Below are 17,447 nucleotides of genomic sequence, written 5' to 3'. Positions count from 1 at the left end.
TTCTTAGATTTTCTAGGGATTTCTAAGGGTTTTTCTAGGGTTTTCTAAGTTTTTCTAGGGTTTTCTAGTATTTTCTTGGGTTTTCTAGGATCTTCAAGTGCTTTCGAGGATTTTCTTGAGTTTTTAGGATTTTCTAGGGATTTCTAAGGGGTTTCTAGGGGTTTATAGGTTTTTCTAGAAGTTTTCTAGGGTTTTCTATGATTTTCTACTATTTTCTAGGATTTTCTAGGGTTTTTCTAGGGTTTTCTAAGGTTTTCTATGGATTTATAGGGTTTTCTATGGTTTTTCTAGTGTTTTCTAAGATTTTCGAGAGTTTTTGAGGGTTTTTCTAGAATTTTCTAGGGATTTCTATGGTTTTTCTAGGATTTTCTTGGTTTTTCTAGGATTTTTTAGGGTTTTTCTGTGATTTTCTAAGTTTTCTAGTTTTTTCTATATTTTTCTAGGGTTTTTCTAGTGTTTTCTAAGGATTTCTAGGGATTTCCTATGGTTTTCTAGGTTTTTATAAGGTTTTCTATCGTTTTCGAGGGTTTTTGTAGGATTTTCTATGATTTTCTAGTGTTTTTGATTGTTTTTCTAGGATTTTTTATGATTTTTTTATTCTCTAAGGTTTTCTAGGAGTTTTCTGGGGGTTTTCTAGGGGCTTTCTAGTGTTTTCTATGGTTTTCTAGGGTTTTCTTGGGTTTTCTATGATTATTTAGGAATTTCTAGGATTTTTTAGGATTTTCTAGGATTTTCTAGTGTTTTCTAAGGTTTTTCTAGGTTTTTCTAAGATTTTTAAGGTCTTTTTAATTTTCTAGGATTTTCTAGGGATTTTCAGGGGTTTTCGGGGGATTTCTAGGGATTTTCTAGGGTTTTTTAAGATTTTCTAGGGATTTTTAGGGTTTTCTAAGGTTTTCTTAGTGTTTTCTAGAGTCTTCGAGGGTTTTTTAGTATGTTCTACGGTTTTTAAGGGTTTTTCTAGCATTTTCTAAGATTTTCTTAAATTTTCTAGGGTTTTTCTAGGATTTTCTTGGGTTTTCTAGGATTTTTTGTGTTTTCTATGGTTTTTTAGGGATTTTTAAGGGTTTTTTAAGGTTTTCTAGGTTTTTTTAGGGTTTCTAATGGATATAGGGTTTTCTAGAGTTTTCGAGGGTTTTTTTCAGGGTTTTCTACAGTTTTCAAGGGTTTTTCTAAGATTTTTTAGGGTTTTCTGGGTTTTTTCTAGGTTATTCTAGGGTTTTCTATGGTTTTTTTTGTTTTCTTGGGTTTTCTAGGGATTTCTAAGGGCTTTCTAGGATTGTTTCGGTTTTTCTAGGGATTTCCAGGGATTTTCTTGAGTTTTCTAGGGTTTTCTAGGATTTTCTAGGATTTTTTAGGGATTTTCTAGGATTTTCTAGGGTTTTCTAAGGATCTCTAGGGTTTTCTTGGGTTTTCGAGAGTTTTTTAGGTTTTTTATGGTTTTCGAGGGTTTTTATAGGATTTTCTAGGTTACTGGGGGTTTTCTTGAGTTTTCTAGGGTTTTCTAGGGTTTTCTTGGATTTTCTAGGTATTTCTAAGGGTTTTTTAGGGTTTTCTAAGTTTTTCATGGGTTTTCTAGTATTTTCTTGCGTTTTCTAGGATCTTCAAGTGTTTTTGAGGATTTTCTTGAATTTTTAGGGTTTTCTAGGGATTTCTAAGGATTTTTTAGGTTTTTGTAAATGTTTTCTAGGTTTTTTATGATTTTCTATAGCTTTTTACGCTTTTCTAGGATTTTCTAGGGTTTTCTAAGGTTTTCTATTGATTTATAGGGTTTTCTATGGTTTTCCTAGGATTTTCTAAGATTTTCGAGAGTTTTTTAGGATTTTGTATGGTTTTCGAGGGTTTTTCTAGAATTTTCTAAGGTTTTCCATAGTTTTTCTAGGATTTTCTTGGGTTTTCTAGGGTTTTTTAGGGTTTTCTTAGATTTTCTAAGGTTTTCTAGGTTTTTCTATGTTTTTCTAGGCTTTTTCTAGAGTTTTCTAAGAATTTCTAGGGGTTTCTTATGGTTTTCTAGGTTTTTATAGTGTTTTCTATCGTTTTCGAGGATTTTTTTAGAATTTTCTATGATTTTCTAGTGTTTTCGATTGTTTTTCTATGATTTTCTATGGTTTTTTGGATTCTCTAAGCTTTTCTAGGGTTTTCTAGATATTTTTAGGAGTTTTCTAAGGTTTTCTAGGGGTTTTCTAGTGTTTTCTATGATTTTCTAGGATTTTAGAGATTTTTTAGGGTTTTCTAGGGATTTCTAGAGATTTCTAGGATTTTCTAAGATTTTCTTAGGGTTTTCTAAAGTTTTCTTAGGGTTTTCTAGGATTTTCGAGGGTTTTTTTAGGGTTTTCTACGGTTTTAAGGGTTTTTCTAGGATTTTCTAGGGTTTTCTAGAGTTTTCTTGGATTTTCTAGAGTTTTCTAGAGATTTCTATCGGTTTTCTAGGTTTTATAGGGATTTTCAGGAATTTTATTGGGTTTTGTAGGGTTTTCTAGGATTTTCTAGGATTTTCTAGAGATTTTCTAGGGTTTTCTAGAGTTCTCTAGGTATTTCAAGGATTTTCTAAGATTTTCTTAGGATTTTCTAGGGTTTTCGAGAGTTTTTTTGTGTTTTCTATGATTTCGATGATTTTTCTATAATTTTCTAGGGTTTTCTAGGGTTTTTTTGTGGTTTTTCTAGGATTTTCTATGGTTTTCTATGGTGTTCTTGGGTTTTCTAGAGTTTTCTAGGATTTTTTGGGTTTTCTACGATCTTCTAGGGATTTTTAAGGGTTTTCTATGATTTTATAAGTTTTTCTAGGGTTTTTCTAGGATTTTCTAGGGTTTTTCTAGGGTTTTCGAGAGTTTTTTTTAGGGTTTTTCTAGTATTTTGTAGGGTTTTCTAATGTTTTTCTTTGGTTTTCGAGGGTTTTATAGGATTTTCTATAGTTTTTGAGGGTTTTTCTTGGGTTTTCTAGGATTTTCTAGTGATTTCTGAGGGTATTCTAGGGTTTTCTACATTTTTCTAGGAGTTTTTATGGCTTTCTACGATTTTCTAGGATTTTTTAGGGTTTTTCTAGGATTTTCTAGGATTTTCTAGGGGTTTCTGTGGATTTATAGGGTTTTCTTTGGTTTTCTTAGGATTTTCTATGGTTTTTGAGGATTTTTCTACGATTTTCTAAAATTTTCTAGGATTTTCTGAGGTTTTTCTAGGGATTTTTAAGGGTTTTCTAGGAATTTCTAGGTTTTTTCTAGGGTTTTCTAGGATTTTCAATGGTTTTCTAGGATTTTCTTGGGTTTTCTAGGGTTTTCTAAGAATTTCTGAGGATTTTCTGGGTTTTTCTAGGTGTTTTCTAAGGTTTTCTAGGGTTTTTTAGGGGTTTTTATGGTTTTCTACGATTTTCTAGAATTTTCTAGGGTTTTTCTATGAATTTATAGGGTTTTCGAGGGTTTTTTAGGGTTTTCTACAGCTTTCAAGGGTTTTTCTAGAATTTTCTAGGATTTTCTAGGTTTTTCTGGGATTTTTCTAGGATATTCTTTGGTTTTCTAGGGATTTCCACGGATTTTCTAGGGTTTTCTAAGGTTTTCTTGAATTTTCTAGAGATTTTCTAGGATTTTCTAGTGTTTTCTTTGGATTTATAGGGTTTTCTATGATTTTCTTAGGAGTTTTCTAGGGTTTTCTAGGGTTTTCTATGGTTTTCTAGGGTTTTCTATGATTTTCTATTATTTTCTAGGATTTTTCTAGGGTTTTCTAGGATTTTCGAAAGTCTTTTACGGTATTCTATGATTTTCGAGGGTTTTTCTAGGATTTTCCTATGATTTTCTAGGGTTTTCTAGGATTTCTTAGGATTTTCTATGATTTTCTAGGGTTTTCTAGGATTTTCTAGGGTTTTCTAGGATTTACTTGGGTTTTCTAGGGTTTTCTAGGGATTTCTTAGGGTTTTCTAGGATTTTCTAGGTTTTTCTAGGAGTTTTCTAGGGTTTTCTATGGATTTCTGTGGTTTTCTACGATTTTCTAAGATTTTCTAAGGTTTTCTATGGTTTTCTATGGATTTATAGGGTTTTCTAGGGTTTTCGAGAGTTCTTTAGGGTTTTCTATGGTTTTCGAGGGTTTTTCTAGGATTTTCTAGGGTTTTATAGGATTTTTCTAGGGTTTGTTGAGTTTTCTTGAGGTTTTTAGGGTTTTTCTAAGATTTTCTAGGATTTTCTAGGGTTTTTCTAGTGTTTTGTTGAGTTTTCTAGGTTTTCTAAAGTTTTTCTAGGATTTTCTAAGATTTTCTAGGATTTTTCTAGGGTTTTGTTGAGTTTTCTTAGGTTTTTTAGATTTTTTTGAGATTTTCTAAGGTTTTCTAGGGTTTTTCTAGGTTTTTATAGGATTTTTCTAGGATTTTCTAGGGTTTTCTAAGAATTTCTAGGGCTTTACTATGGTTTTCTAGGTTTTTGTAGGTTTTCTATGGTTTTTGTAGGATTTTCTATGATTTTCTAGTGTTTTCGATTGTTTTTCTAGGATTTTCTATGGTGTTTTTTAGATTTTCTAAGGTTTTCTAGGTTTTTCTAGGGATTTCTAGGAGTTTTCTGGGATTTTCTAGGGGTTTTCTAGTATTTTCTATGGTTTTCTAGGATTTTCTAGGATTCTCTAGGGATTTTCTAGGATTTTTTTAGGGTTTTCTAGGATTTTTTTAGGATTTTTTAGTGTTTTCTAGGGTTTTATTGGGTTTTCTAGGGTTTTCTATTGATTTATAGGGTTTTCTATGATTTTTTAGGGTTTTCTAGAGTTTTCGAGAGTTTTTTAGGATTTTCTATAATTTTTTAGGGTTTTTCTAGGATTTTCTAATGTTTTCTAGGGTTTTTCTAGAGTTTTCTTGGGTTTTCTAGGATTTTCAAGGATTTTCGAGGATTTTCTTGGGTTTTTTAGGGTTTTCTAGGAATTTCTAAGGGTTTTCTAGGTTTTTCTAGGAGTTTTCTAGGTTTTTCTAGGGTTTCTATGGTGTTAGAGTGTTTTTCTAGGATTTTCTTGGGTTTTCTAGGATCTTCAAGTGTTTTCTAGGATTTTTTTGGGTTTTCTAGGTGTTTCTAGGGATTTCTGAGGGTTTTCTAGGTTTTTCTTGGAGTTTTCTAGGGTTTTCAATGGTTTTCTACGATTTTTTAGGATTTTCGAGGGTTTTTCTTGGGTTTTCTTTGGATTTACAGGGTTTTCCATGGTTTTCTTAGGGTTTTCTAAGGTTTTCGAGAGTTTTTTAGGGTTTTCTATGGTTTTCGATGGTTTTTCTAGGATTTTCTAGGGTTTTATAGGGTTTTCGAGGATTTTCTTGGGTTTTCGAGGGTTTTTCTAGGTTTTCAAGGGTTTTTTAGGATTCTCTAGTGTTTTCTAGGGTTTTTCTATGGTTTTCGAGTGTTTTTTAGGATTTTTCTAGTATTTTCTAGGGTTTTCGAGGGTTTTTAGAGTTTTCTATAGTTTTCGATGGATTTCTAGGGTTTTCTAGGATTTTCTTGAGTTTTTTAGGGTTTTCTAGGGATTTTTGAGGGTATTCTAGGTTTTCTAGAGTTTTCTATAGTTTTTTACGATTTCCTAAGATTTTTTAGGATTTTTTAGGATTTTCTAGGGTTTTCTATGGATTTATAGGGTTTTCTATGGTTTTCTTAGGGTTTTCTATGGTTTTCAAGAGTTTTTATAAGATTTTCTAGGATTTTCTGGGGTTTTTCTAAGATTTTTTATGGTTTTCTAGTGTTTTTTTGGGTTTTCTAGGGTTTTTTAGGTATTTCTAAGGGTTTTCTAGGGATTTCTAGGGTTTTATAGGGTTTTCTAAGATTTTCAAAGATTTTGTAGGATTTTCTTGAATTTTCTAGGATTTTCTAGGGATTTCTGAGGGTTTTCTAGGAGTTTTCTATGGTTTTCTAGGGTTTTTTTTTATGTTTTTCTATGATTTCCTATGATTTTCTCATGTTTTTCTAGGTTTTTCTAAGGTTTTCTATGGATTTATAGGGTTTTCTATAGTTTTCTTAGGGTTTTCTAGGATTTTCAAGGATTTTTCTAGGATTTTCTAGAGTTTTCTGGGGTATTTCTAGGATATTCTAGGGTTTTCTAGGATTTTTTTTTGTTTTCTTGGGTTTTTTAGGGATTTCTAAGGATTTTCTAGGTTTTTCTAGGTTTTTCTAGGGATTTCCAGGGATTTTCTGAGGGTTTCTAGGGTTTTTTAGGATTTTCTAGAATTTTCTAGGGATTTTTAGAATTTTCTAGGCTTTTCTAGAGATTTCTAGGATTTTCTAATATTTTTTTTGGGTTTTATAGGGTTTTCGAGAGTTTTTTAAGCTTTTCTATGGTTTTTGAGGGTTTTTCTAGTATTTTCTAGAGTTTTCTGGGATTTTCTTGGGTTTAGTTTTCTTAGGTTTCGTAGGGTTTTCTAGGGATTTCTAAGGGTTTCTAAGTTTTTTTAAGGTCTTTCTAGGAATTTTTGAGGATTTTTAGGTTTTTCTAGGAGTTTTGTAGGGTTTTCTATAGTTTTCTACGATTTTCTAGAATTTTCTAGGAGTTTTCTAGGGTTTTCTAAGGTTTTCTCTGGATTTATAGGGTTTTCTATGGTTTTTTTAAGATTTTCTAGGATTTTCGAGAGTTTTTTTTGTTTTCTACGGTTTTCGAGGGTTTTTCTAGGATTTTCTAGGGATTTCTCTAGGGTTTTCTTGGATTTTTTAGGATTTTCAAAGGTTTTCTAGGATTTTTTGGGTTTTTTAGGGATTTCTATGATTTCTAGGATTTCTATGAGTTTTCTAGGGTTTTCTAGGATTTCTAGGGTTTTCTAAGAGTTTTCTAGGATTTTCTAGGGTTTTCTATGATTTTCTACAATTTTCTAGTATTTTTCTAGGGTTTTAGGGTTTTTTGGGGTTTTCTATGATTTTCTTAGGGTTTTCTAGGGTTGTCGAGAGTTTTTTAGTGTTTTTTATAGTTTTTGAGGGTTTTTCTAGGATTTTCTAGGGTTTTCTAGGGTTTTTCTAGTGTTTTTCTTGGGTTTTTTACCCTTTTTTAGAGTTTTTCTATGATTTTCTAAGGTTTTCTAGTGTTTTTCTAGGTTTTTCTAGTGTTTTTCTACGGTTTCCTAGGGTTTTCTCCTTTTTCAACCGTTACTGCACGTTTTCACTGCACCTTCTTCTTCTTCTTGCTGCACGTTCTTCTTCCTCTTCCTCCTCTTCTTCTTCTTTCTTTCTTTTTCTTGCCTTCTCTTTCTCCTTCTTCAACCGTTACTGCACGTTTTCACTGCACCTTCTTCTTCTTCTTGCTGCACGTTCTTTTTTCTCTTCCTCTTCTTCTTCTTCTTCTTCTTCATCTTCTTCTTCTTCTTCTTCTTCTTCTTCTTTTCTTTTGTTTCTTGCCTTCTCTTTTTCCTTCTTCATTTACGTGCTTTTCTCTCTGTTTTTTCTTCGTTATTCTCGATTTCCATTATTTTTTGACATCAAGCTCTGAAATCATTTTTGAAGAAGAAGAAGCAGCAGAAGATGAGGAAGAGAAAGAGAAAGAGTTCTGAATTATGCATGAGGTGTACTTCAACGAATTTTGGGTGTATTTCTTAAATCCTTTGTATGTAGTTTTGTAATCCTTTGGGTGTATTTATGTAATCATTTGGGTGTATTTCTATAATCGTTTGGGTGAATTCCTGTAACCGTTTGGGTGTATTTCTGTAATCTTTTGGGTGTATTTCTATAATCGTTTGAGTGTATTTCTGTAATCGTTTGGGTGTATTTCTGAAGTTCCATTATCTTCAAATTTGGCAAGAAACTCGTTTTCATGGAGAAAGAAGAAGAAGAGTCATTTATAATGCATGGTGAGTAACGCGCTTCGGAAACAGGAAGTGGTTGAATAACGTGCGTTTATTTATTTACTCTTGAATGTAGGAGTGTAATGCGTATTTTTTGTTGGGCTTGTGCCAACTTGTAAGACTTGTAAGCCAAAAAGACTTGTATGTGTAGCAGGCCTCATAAAAAAAACAGCAAGAATTTATCTTATTTAGCATTCATTAATTGTCGCAACAATTAATGAATGCTAAATAATGTAAGTTATGGCTGTTTTTTGCTGATTTTTTTACTACCAAACATTTCCGTTATTAAAAACTGTTTTAGGGTTCATGATCATCCAGAGATCTTACTTATTTATGAATTTTTTTGGTCGGTGAATTGGACAACCTTCAATCCTAGGTACCCCAATGAATTGGACAACCCTCAATTTTAGGTACACAATATACACCCACACACTCTTCACATACTTACCAATTTTTTCTTCTCAGTTGCAGCTGGTAGAACTCGAACCCGAGACCTTTGAGATGGGGAGGGGGCGTAATACCGTGTGAGCTATGGCTCATTGGCGGCAATTTATGAATTTATATAGAACGACAAAAAAAAAACACCGAACATATAAATCTGAGTTCACTATTGAAACCCATCAATAAAAGCCAACATGTCAAATGAAAAGCCCAACAGTTTCAACAAATACAAAAAAAATATATGAAAAATTAAATCAAACAAGACAAAAAGAGAAGTGAAAAAAGGAATAAACCAATGAATCAATCAAAATAGAATGCTCACCAGCCTGAGAAGGCAACTGAGTTTGCTGCTTCTGCTGCTGAGCGGCCGCAGCTGAACCTTTCTTGAGTGGAGACGCCGGTGCCGCTGTGGCAATTTTCTGTGAAGGGTCCTTGGCGTCGTCATCTAACAAATGGAAAGTGTTCGCCGTCGCCATTTTTGGAAAGCCGGCACGACATGAAGTGCGACGAAGCAGACCAGAGAGAGAAAAGGAGCCCTGTGGTTTACCTTTTCTTTTCCTTTTTCTTTCTTCCTAAAATTTGTGAGGCTGACACCTGGATGAAAGTTCCACAGCAAATATACAAGTAGGAGCAATGTTCTGAAAACCGGTTCGAACCGCCCGGTCGAATCGCTTAAACCGTGAACCGGTGAGAATTACGATTCAGTTTTATGCTAAAACTGAAAAAATGAAAACCGTTGTTGAACCGCTAAACCGGCTGATAACCGGTCAGTCGAACCGAACCGGGACCCGGCCGGTTTTTTGCTTGGCCCAAAAACACTCAAAACGCATGTTTAGCTTTCAGTAACCCCCTCCCCAACTCTTGCGTTACCAACCCTAACCCACTCCTTATCTCCAACGGCGCAGTAGCACACGCTCCCTCGTCCTTCCCATCACCCTCGAGCTAGCCATTCCTCTCAACGCCGGCGAGCTCAGTCCCTCCCTTTTGCGCTGCCATGGTCCCGCCGGTGCTAGCTCTATTTCACCGCAGCCACTGTCCCGTTCGAAGGTGCTCCTTCTCTCGGTGTCTCCTTCTTTCGTGTTCTGTTCAAGGCTTCTAGCTTCGAAGGTGCTCTCTTTCGCCGCCGTCGCGCTCACATAGAGGAAGAATCATCGCAAGTGCCACCGTTTTCTCCTCCTCTCATTCAAGCCATCTTCCACTTCTCTGCTGCGCAGCTATCTACTTCTCAATCCTCCTACTCGCCGCGGTCTTTCATCCACTGTCTACTTCTCAATCCACCTCCTTCCCCTGTCCCAAATCCATGCGGCCAGACCTTCTCTTCTAGGCTTTCTAGCTCGGCACGTCGTCCTATCTTCGTCGGTGACTTCGGTGTTCAAGGCTTCCAGCTGCTGCGCTGTCGAGTCGCTGTCGTCGTCCTGCTGTCGGTGGAAGGTTAGTGAATTTGTTTTTGAGTTTGAGCTATCAAACCCAAGGTTCTGAAAACCGAACCGGACCGGCCGGTTCGACCGAATTAACCGAAAATCGGTCATTTGGCCGGTCCGATTAGTCTTTAGAACTGTCCTGCAAAAAACCGATTTAAAAACCGGATGAACCGGTGGTTAATCGACAAACCGAGTAAACTGGCCAGGTTTTTGCAAGTCCCGGTTCGCTGATCCAATAATCAAAACGGCACCGTTTTGATTCCAGAGAAAAAACAAAAACCCAATGCCGAGTTATCCCCCTTTCTTTCTCTAACAAACACACCCTCACCAACCCTAGATTCTCCTAAACGGCGAAACCCCTATCAGAGCCACCATCACCATCTCCCCTTTCATTCTGCTCTTCTCCTCGCGTCGCCAGAAGCTAAGGTCGGTTCGGGGATGTTGTTGGCATCGCCGTTTTTCTGTCCGAGCTCTCTTTGTCGCTGCTTCTTTGCTCTTCATCGTTGGTCGTTGCCGCTTCTCCAATCCTCGATGTGGGTCGTCACTGCTTCTCCCCTCCTTGCCGTGTCGTTTCTTCTTCTCACGTCCTCGTCATTTTTTGCTGTGGCCCCTTCTCGTCTCCCCGCCAGTCTTGTCGTCGCTGCCTCTCTGCTCCGCACCGTGTCTCACTGTCGTCGCTTCTCTGTTTCACGTTAGTAAAATTCCCAATTTGAATTTCTCTATCTCGCTGGCTCTATGCTGTCTTTTCCTCTCCTTCGCTGGCAATCCAGATAACGTAAAACCTCCCCTTTATCCTCTTCAATAATGTTCAATTTGTTGTAATTGTATTACATTGTTTTCTTCTTTATTTTGTTCTGAATATACATATGATATATTATTGATGATTCTGCTGAGTTTTGAGATATTCATTTTCTGAAGTTTTATTTGAATTCAGTCAGTTGATGTTGAATTAATTCTGCTAAGATTGAGTTATAAATTTACTTTTTTTAAGTTTAATTTATTAATTATGCTGAGATTATATTTGCTGAGATTGATATTGAATTAATTCTACTGAGATTGCCAGATTGGGTTATAAATCCAATCTGTTACTTGTTATTTTGGTAAATTGTTATTTTGCTGTCATTGATTCAAAAGAGAAACATTGCTACAATTCTGCATTGGATTTACTATATAGCTTTAAAATAAGGGTTGGATGAAGTTCAAACAAGGAGTAGTTTATTCATAGAAAAAGAGAATGAAGTTAAGAAGTAAAGAACAAAAAGATTACCTAATTTATGCAAATGGAAAATTCAGGAATGGAAACCTAATTTATAAAGGTTATTCATGCTTTTATATTGTGTTTTTTTTTGTTTAGTTAATTTAATTGTTCAGTTTTTGTGTATTCTGAGCTCCTTACTGTGCTGTGGAATTGCTTCTTCTAGTTCAAATTGAAGACTATACTGATTTCTTTTTCTCCCTGCACCATACTAAAATTTGTGGCCTCAAATTTAGGTAGCCTATAATGGATCATTATCTTCTGTTATATCTGGAACTGATATTGTTTGACCAAGCTTAGAAGTTGCTAATGCGTTATATATACATGAAGATTGAGAAACTTAAATGAAAGAACCAAGCTTCGACCAATTTTAATTCATACAATGCTTTAATTGCTCTGCACCTTATCTCACAATATGTGCCACTTTGAATTTTTAATAATTTTATGTTATATTTAACTAAACTGGTTCAACCACGGTTCGACCTCGGTTGAACTATTGAACCAATGAACCAGTTACTTGACTAGTTCATTGACCGGTCCGGTTCTCGCAACCTTGGTCAAACCCAAAAAACCCCTAAGCTGCTTCAGGTTTTTTGGTTGTTTCCAATCCAGCACAGCCTTGGATGAGAGCGAAAGTGACCCTTGGATTTCTTTTTCCCCTGTTTCAATCAGCTTTTCATTTTTTTTTAAATTTGTGTATTAGTCTTTTGTTATTCAGTCTTTTAAGCATTTAGTCAAATATTCAAGTTGTAGCAGCACTTCATTGCTTCAAAGTTCAAACAAAACAAAATTGAGACAATTCAAGAATAAGCTAAAAAGTGTGAAGAAACCGAGTCTTTCTACCAAAAATTACTTAGCTAAAATCAAGAAATTTGTTTTTTATTTTGAGCTGTTTCAGTGTTATGAATTTGATTTTGAATGTCTGATGAGTGATTTGTGATTTTTGAATCTGAAATTAATTAATTTGTGATCAGTGTTTTAAATTTGAAATTTGCGATCAGTGATTTGTTATGCTGCATTGCTGCTGTTGGTATTTAATTTGTTGTTGAAATAGTTACTGATTTGTTGAAATAGTTACTTATTTGTTTAATTTCTGAATGCTCGGTTCTTCTTCTTTCTTTTAATTTCTGAAATTTTTGTTCAAATTTTCTTGTAATATTTTGTAATGTTTTGTATGTTTGTTGCTGTTTTGTAATTGCTGGTTGCTGGGTGCAGGTTTAGTGTCATCACTGATTTGGAATGTTTTATAATGTACAATGTTTGTTGTTGTTTTGTAGTTGCTGTTTTGTAATTGCTGGTTGCAGGTTTAGTGTGATTATTGGTTAATGTTTTGTAATGTTTGGTGCTGAAGGCTGATTGTTGAGTTCAGATATAGTTGTTTATTTTGACTTGGGTAAAGAGACTTATGGTCATTTTTTCCTGCCTTGTACCAATTCAAATGATTATTTTCAGAGGATGAGCACTTATTTATGTATCTTGAGAAACTGTTTCTGTTTGTTATGAGCACTTAGTTTCACCAAGAAAGCTTAGTTTGTTATGAGCACTTATTTCACCAAGAAAGCTTAGTTTCGCCAAATGGTCCTCAAAGCAACTCATCCAAAATGCTGCTGCACAAATCCAAGTCTATTGTCTCTTAAAGCCTGCATGCTCTTTCATTTGGTGAAGTCTTTCTAGCAGTAGTCCACTGCCAACTTTGTTATTAATAATGTTATCAAATTTGTTCATCCAAGTACTATGTTTATTTTTTTTAGTTGGATTTATGATAATTCATTTGATATTCTTCCTATTCTTGTGAGATATTTCTTTTAACATTTTGTGTACTGATGAGGAATTGTACTTGCTTGGTATCATGCTTTCATCTGGCAATTTTGTATTTACTATAAAAAAAAAAGAAATCCTAAAAAAGTAATTTACCACTCCATTGGAAAAATTTCATACTACCCTATACCCTCAACTTAATACTTGCATATTTATAATTTATTTATTATTTTATTCTAAAACGGTTTTTTCGGTTGAACCACTGGTTGAACCAGTTGGACCAATAAACCAGTGAACCAGTGACTAGAGCGGTTTGATGACCGGTCCGGTTCTCAGAACCTTGAGTAGGAGAGGAGATCAAGTTAAACACCCTCATTTGATGACCGCAGCCTCACCATCTTCCTCTGCCTCCAACCGCTGTTTCTCTTCTCTTCTAAGGTTCCCTGCGTCTCTGCCGGTGCCAACCACTAGTTCGCCGCCGTTCATCGACGGTGCGTTCGACTTCGCGTTCTCCGCAAGTCTCGACGAGGCGCTGTTCCCGGCGAGATTCGCTAGAGATGGATCGCCGTGTCAGGTCTGGTGGCTCGTGTGTTTATTCTCTAGCAAGGCCCAAATGAAATAAATTATATCCCCCGTTGGATGAAAAACTCTATGATTGGGTTGGGTCTGGGAGACACTTCACTCACAATCTTATTTCTTATTCATCTTCTCTTCTCTTCACGTGTGTTTTGTTTCTCTAATTCTCCCAATCAAATTTTAGTCTCAGGCGTCTTCTCCAATAATCCCAACGAACGAGTGTCAAGACTGGCCTCGCAGGTTAATCAATGGATAGAAAAAAGCACAGAATCATGATGGTCTCTGATTTTTTCTATCCCAACTTTGGTGGCGTCGAGAACCACATCTATTATCTCTCTCAGTGCTTACTCAAGCTAGGCCACAAGGTCATAATCACATTCTCTGTAATTCAATCAATTTGTTAGTAAATGATTTTCTGCTTATGCTGTTAATTTCTTTTTCGTAATTTCTATGAATTGAAAGAAAAATATATGATACGAGTATTATCGAATTCAGGTAGTGGTTGTAACTCATGCATATGGAAACCGATCTGGGGTTAGATACATGACTTGTGGTTTGAAAGTTTACTATGTTCCGTGGAGGCCTTTTGTTATGCAGAATTCATTCCCAACCCTATTTCCCTCACTCCCCATTATTAGAACCATTCTCATTCGAGAAAGAATCACTGTTGTCCATGGACATCAAGCATTTTCCACTCTCTGTCATGAAGCTCTCATGCATTCTAGAACCATGGGGTACAGGGTTGTATTCACGGATCATTCTCTCTATGGATTTTCGGATGCTGGAAGCATACATATGAACAAGGTCTTGCAGTTTACATTGGCTGATGTGAGTCAGGCCATATGTGTTTCGCATACGAGCAAGGAGAATACAGTGCTGCGGTCGGGGCTGCCCCCGGAGAAGGTTTTTGTTATACCTAATGTTGTGGACACTGCAATGTTCAAGCCAGCGGTGGTGCAGCCGAGCCGCTCGGAGATTGTTATTGTTGTTATTAGCCGGTTGGTTTATCGCAAGGGAGCAGATTTGCTTGTTGAAGTCATTCCAGATGTATGCCGTTTGCATCCCAATGTGAGTAGATGATTGAAAAAAAAAAGGAAAAATATTTTTGGTTTTTCTTGCATGACATATTTCGAGTGTAATTCCATGCTAAGGTCCCTTGTGGGAATGGTTTGACCTTTCTCTGCCGTACTTCAAATTGCAATGTTTTTGTTTGGTTCAATTTCTCTATGGTTCTTGCCCTATTGCTCTGTATAAGTTATATTGCTTTTGTGTAAAAGTCTAAATGCTGCTTTTCAAAGCTGTAGTGGGATGTTAAATATGTGAAGTACCTATAGAACCTCTTTGAGAGGCCACAACATTCCCAAGGAGTTTGCACATTGCTTTCTGATGATAATTGGAATTGTAGGTTCGTTTCATTGTTGGAGGTGATGGACCTAAGCGTGTGTGGTTGGAGGAGATGAGAGAAAAACATTCTCTTCAAGATCGAGTTGAAATGTTGGGAGCCGTGCCACATACACAAGTCCGATCTGTTCTAATATCAGGACACATCTTCTTAAACAGGTTCAGCTTCCTTATATTTTCCTCCTTTTAAGCTTTCCAATGATGATATTAGAATTTGTACATGTCACCATGTTGTCTAATTTTGGAATTCAAGCAATGTTGGAAGCTTATGTTATTTTCATTTTGAGAGCTTCAACATTAAGGTCATTTTACAATCCATATCTATTGTCAATCATTAATAATTTTTGAATTATTTCAGTTCGTTAACTGAAGCTTTCTGTATAGCCATATTAGAGGCTGCTAGTTGTGGATTGTTAACAGTTAGCACACGTGTTGGAGGAGTTCCCGAGGTGGGTGCAACTTTCCTTCTTTTACCTGTTCAGTATATGAGAATAAATGCTCTTTATTCTTTAATTAGTTTAATTTTTCTTACAAAAATCTGTTTCTTTCCAATTCCACAATTTTGGAATGCTGTCTTGCAAGGATTGATATGGATTCACTTCTTTGCTGTATAGGTTTTACCAGATGACATGATCATTTTGGCAGAACCTGATCCTGGTGATATGGTGCTTGCAATTGAAAGGGCAATATCAATGCTGCCAAAAGTTGATCCACAAGTCATGCACCACTGGGTGATTGTTGTTTGAGGGATACGTCCCTGATTCAATTGGTAAAAACTAGTTCTTTTTTAATTTTTTTTCTTTTTTCCTTTTTGTAGATGAGGGAACTCTATAACTGGCATGATGTTGCCAAAAGGACTGAAATTGTATATGATCATGCTTTGAAGTGCCCCAATCAAAATCTACTTGAACGGGTCTCACGGTACGTTCTTAACATTATATGTTGAATTTGATTGTAATGGTATTGTATACTTTTCACTTTAAAGTTGTAAAGGAAAATCTGGTTTTTATTCTTTTTATGTGATTTGTTGATTACTTGTTCTGCTTCTAACATAGTTTAGTTGGGTTGGTAGCTGGCAAAGCAAGGAATCATTAGGTTTTTCATTTAGTATCTACACTATTATATTTATTCTTGCTATGCGGACAGTTTTTTGGATTACTAAATTAAGAAACAGAACATGAAGCTGATTATTATTTCTGGATTTTTCTCTTCCATTCAAAGATTGATGTCAATTGGATATCAAAGCCTACTTAAGGAATGAAGGGGCTAGTTCTAGTAGAAACTGATAGTCTATGTTCTGTCAGATACCTTTATTGCGGAGTGTGGGCAGGCAAGCTGTTCTTCCTGGTTATGATAGTTGATTTTTTGTTTTGGCGGCTATTGGAACTATGGCAGGTAAGCTAGTGGCCTTAGATATGCCTGCCATTTTTAGCTTATTTATGTTTTTAGCCTATAAGCATACTACTTGCATTTCTACTTTATTAGCCTGCAGAGGACATTGAGGAGATGCCAGATTTAACTCTTCCACACATCTCCAACAAAGAGACATTGCAAGAAACCAAATGAAACGCGTATTGTGATACTGAATTTTCATTACCGTCTAGTCTGCAATGCAGGATACAAAGAGGATATTTTATTGTTCAGTTGGCTTCGTTGCATCGCTGGACTAGGCAGCTTCTGCACCAAAAATCAGAGGCATGAAGCATGTGGATTGCCATTTAGATTGTAGTGAGCCAAGGTAGAAGCTTTGTTAGTGACATAGTGTCAATGTGTTAGCATTTACTTTGTTTAGTAATCAAACATGTCAATTTGGTCTTTGGAATTGAAATCACGATTTATTTATTTTTTCTGAGGTGCTTAGAGTTTAGGACTTTAGGTTCTTTCTTCCACGAGAATTTGCGACTTCCAGTTTTTGTTCCTCGGAAATAGTCCCACAAGAAAGATCCTCTCTTCCATGCAATGAAAATTATGTTTGAGATAGTTATATTGATTCTATATGTATGCTTATTGATTGGGCTAGTTTAATTGACTGCCTAAATTGCTTTACAAATTTGGCTTGACCTGTTAACTTACACTTAATGGTTTTGTTTTTTTAATATATTTATTAAAGAAAATTATAAATTTTGATTTGTAGTAATGTTCAGGTGTGCTTTTAGGATACATGGTAGCTGAATCTTATATTAAAAAAGAAAATCTCAATTAGAAATAAGATTAATTGACGAGGAAGATGGATGAAAGGAATAAACAAACCATCCAAGTTGAGACATGACATAGGAAAATCCAAGCACTCCAGCTCCAACTAAAACAATGACATTGTGAAAAGCATTGTACCACCACTTTCCATCCAATTCCTAGAGTTGTCACGAGCCAATTATTGATATCGTTATCTTTATTATTATCTTCCATCTTCTCTTTCTCTCTGCAGCTGTGTTCAATCAAGAAAACTTCAACCAATTAAAGAGTATCGTCGTATAAGATTTTGTAAATCTTTTTTGTTTTTGTTTTAATTTAAATAATACTTTATTTATTCATCTTTTCTTTATATTTATTATTTAAAGCTTAAAACTTAAAAGATTCAAACATCACTCTGATTTTCTTTTGGTCCATTTAAAATTCTAGTTACAGATATCTTTTATTAAAATTTCCTTTCATCTCATACAAAGTAATTAATAACACTATTTTATTTTCTTCTTTTAATAGTCAAATATATCTATCCATGGAGTTTCGTTGGGATAAAATTGGTGTACACAAAATTAAATTTAATTGCCCAAATTATGTTCAGCGGTCTCTACCCAAGTAGCTGTTGATCCACGCAACTAGTTAATCA

General features: G+C 35.3%; 1 protein-coding gene across 2 annotated transcripts; it reads left to right on the top strand.

Moving 5' to 3' along the window:
- The first annotated feature begins 9,965 nt into the window (after window positions 1-9,965).
- Window positions 9,966-16,467, top strand: LOC107491675 (phosphatidylinositol N-acetylglucosaminyltransferase subunit A-like). 2 transcript variants are annotated; one of them, XM_016112556.3, is made up of 9 exons: window positions 9,966-10,405; window positions 13,404-13,584; window positions 13,715-14,287; window positions 14,625-14,779; window positions 14,979-15,069; window positions 15,235-15,351; window positions 15,438-15,541; window positions 15,925-16,015; window positions 16,106-16,467. In XM_016112556.3, exons 2-9 carry the CDS (start codon window positions 13,468-13,470, stop codon window positions 16,184-16,186), a joined length of 1,329 nt encoding a protein of 442 aa, XP_015968042.1. In that variant the 5' UTR covers window positions 9,966-10,405; window positions 13,404-13,467; the 3' UTR covers window positions 16,187-16,467. The 2 variants fall into 2 exon arrangements, with proteins under 2 accessions (XP_015968042.1, XP_052118652.1); XM_052262692.1 differs by lacking the exon at window positions 9,966-10,405 and having other exon boundaries at window positions 13,247-13,584.
- Window positions 16,468-17,447: the final 980 nt, after the last annotated feature.

Source organism: Arachis duranensis, chromosome 6 (assembly GCF_000817695.3).
Source record: "Arachis duranensis cultivar V14167 chromosome 6, aradu.V14167.gnm2.J7QH, whole genome shotgun sequence".
Classification (NCBI taxonomy): domain Eukaryota; kingdom Viridiplantae; phylum Streptophyta; class Magnoliopsida; order Fabales; family Fabaceae; genus Arachis; species Arachis duranensis.
The sequence above is the reverse complement of the archived record's forward strand: the minus strand, read 5'-3'. Positions and strand labels throughout refer to the sequence as shown.

Bases quoted from the DNA above. Each gene is read 5' to 3' on its own strand.
- LOC107491675 (XM_016112556.3), top strand. From the start codon at position 13,468: ATGGATAGAAAAAAGCACAGAATCATGATGGTCTCTGATTTTTTCTAT. The intron at 13,585-13,714 runs GTCATAATCACA...TATCGAATTCAG, and splicing joins TACTCAAGCTAGGCCACAAG to GTAGTGGTTGTAACTCATGC. The intron at 14,288-14,624 runs GTGAGTAGATGA...TTGGAATTGTAG, and splicing joins TATGCCGTTTGCATCCCAAT to GTTCGTTTCATTGTTGGAGG.